Raw genomic sequence first — 2,277 nt, forward strand, 5'->3', positions numbered from 1 at the left:
CAGATAAACTAGCGCTTTAAATTAGATACTGATATTTGTAATTTGAAGAAGCAAGAGCAACGCTCACATTTGCTTGTCCTTTGATATCATACAGGTAGCAGTTATGGTAACCTGGACCGATGACACAGGTGAAACTATCTATCTTAAGACGTTTCGCATCTCACCTGACTGGAGAGGGCGTGGCTTGAGTATCGGACTCAGAAGGTTACTCCTTACAAAGTTGTTCAAAGAGAGCCCGAAACTACGAACCTTCAGGACGATGGTGGACGCCAAGGCCCCACAGCTCATCAAGAGGCTCGGGCTCGCCGTCAAGTCCAAGTTCAAAGTGGTAAGGTAGTAGGAAAATGATAATTTATTGACATCATCTATTGACATTGATAACTCAAAGTGTTTGCAGAGGTCTGCTCGCACTACACTGGCTTTGAAGAAATTATCAAACTTCTTAGTTGTTCACATATACTTTAGTCCGCAAGCGTACATATCATTGAGCATTATATGTTGACGTTATAGTTTTTCTATTGATCCCAACACAGGAGACGATATTTTTCAAATCGGATGTAGAAGCCCTCTCTGATAAACTTGAGGACTTGGAGAGATCAATGCAGTCAACAGTATCAACGATCAAGCCTTTTAAGAACATGGACATGAAACGAATGCTAGCCGACGAATTCACCTCAAAAATCCTGCCGGAAAGAACCGTCTTGGACGACACCGATCCCTACAGTTTTTCCCTTCCTAACATGAAGACTTTAGAAGAAAGGAAATGCTACATTCTTGTGGATCGAAGCGGCCCTGCTGTGAGGAGCTTGAGCGTTGGTGGAAGCTACACTACGTCACGGGGTACGGTGTACTACTTCGCCATACATTGCAAGGACAGACAGTTGGCAAAAAGTCACCTTGTGTTACAGACGAAGCGAGCGTGTAGTGACCATCGTGGAAACGTCACCTTCATCGTCACTGTCACGGATTCCTCCCTGACTGAAGACTTGGTTAGTTACTGTAAGGAGGCCATGGGGCTGAAGGGCATGCCGTACGGAGGAACACACGAACTCTTGGAGTCACGCAGTCTCGTTTGGGAAGAAAGGAAGATATGAAAATGGTTAGATCGTAACTTGGCTAAGAAACTGTTTGCTTCCGTCACCTACGCCTCTGGTAGCTTGTGTGTGATATGGAATCTTGTAGGAACGTCTGATCTTGGAGTGTAACAAATATTACACCTCAATATTTTCATTCATACTTGCCATGTGTAGATAATATGTCCGATATATGTAGGAAATGTATTGCATACATGTCACATGAGCCGGTAGTTCCAACATTGCTATATCGTAGAAACTAGAATGTGCTTTACTAATCATGCACACGATAAAATAATCACGCATACGAAGAACTATGCAAATTGCGGTGCCTGAAGGCTAAGCCTCTGAGATGAATTTTCATGATAATGTAGGAATGAATATATAGGTAGCTTATATAGGTGACGTAAGCCAAGAATTCGTATGATCAGCTGATTGATAACAAGAGTTCGAACACCTCGTGCCTCCATGAAAGATTTTGTTAAAGTACTTCATTGATTATGCAAATAAAATCTCACCTATAGCATGTTCATTTATCATTATATAGTTCATAAGGTAATTAACAAAATATTCTTTGAGACTGAAGGAACCTTAGACAATGCACCATTAAAGCATATATATCAAATATATAACAGGAGACATCACAGATTAAGAGAAATATGCAAGCGCATTTTGACATTTTAACTGAATTGCAACACTTTTTCGCATACATTCAGTGTCTATTAAAATGTTAAATGTCTATATTTCTCGGGTACCAAATTCAATGCGAGATAAGATTCCCAGTCCCAGGTTGTTTCAGACAAAAAGAATTTTGCTCTCAAAGCCCAAATCCATGTATTTTGCTTCCATCCTGGGACAAGGTGGCCACTCGTGTACAAGAATCATCGGACCGCAAAATACACGAAATAAAAAGCTTTAAGTGAGAACAAAAAACTTGTTGGTCATTGTTTATGCAATACAGACCGGAAATAAACAAAAGTGCTTTTAGACTAAAAGCTGCCGATTGAAAGAATAGGTAACATTTGTATATCAGATCTAGATGACATCAGCATACAATATGTGACATTTGACTATGTAAAAGCACATGCACATGATTTATGAAGAGGCATATATAGCTGGTAGCAACACAAGTGACATTTGAGAATGTGTGTGGAATTAATTCCGAATGAGGTAAAATCAACTTTTCCGAACACGTTACTTTCAG

At 40.1% G+C, this 2,277-nt stretch overlaps 1 protein-coding gene across 1 annotated transcript in view; it reads left to right on the plus strand.

The window, feature by feature from the left end:
• The window catches only part of LOC118429976 (histidine N-acetyltransferase-like), a 2,071-nt gene extending 848 nt beyond the window's left edge, over positions 1–1,223 (plus strand). Inside the window, exons 2-3 of the mRNA XM_035840623.1 lie at positions 95–328; positions 534–1,223. Coding sequence (XP_035696516.1) covers positions 95–328; positions 534–1,094 — 795 coding nt within the window. The 3' untranslated portion in view covers positions 1,095–1,223. The remainder of the gene's footprint in view (positions 1–94; positions 329–533) is intronic.
• Positions 1,224–2,277: the final 1,054 nt, after the last annotated feature.

Source organism: Branchiostoma floridae, chromosome 14, assembly GCF_000003815.2.
Source record: "Branchiostoma floridae strain S238N-H82 chromosome 14, Bfl_VNyyK, whole genome shotgun sequence".
Classification (NCBI taxonomy): domain Eukaryota; kingdom Metazoa; phylum Chordata; class Leptocardii; order Amphioxiformes; family Branchiostomatidae; genus Branchiostoma; species Branchiostoma floridae.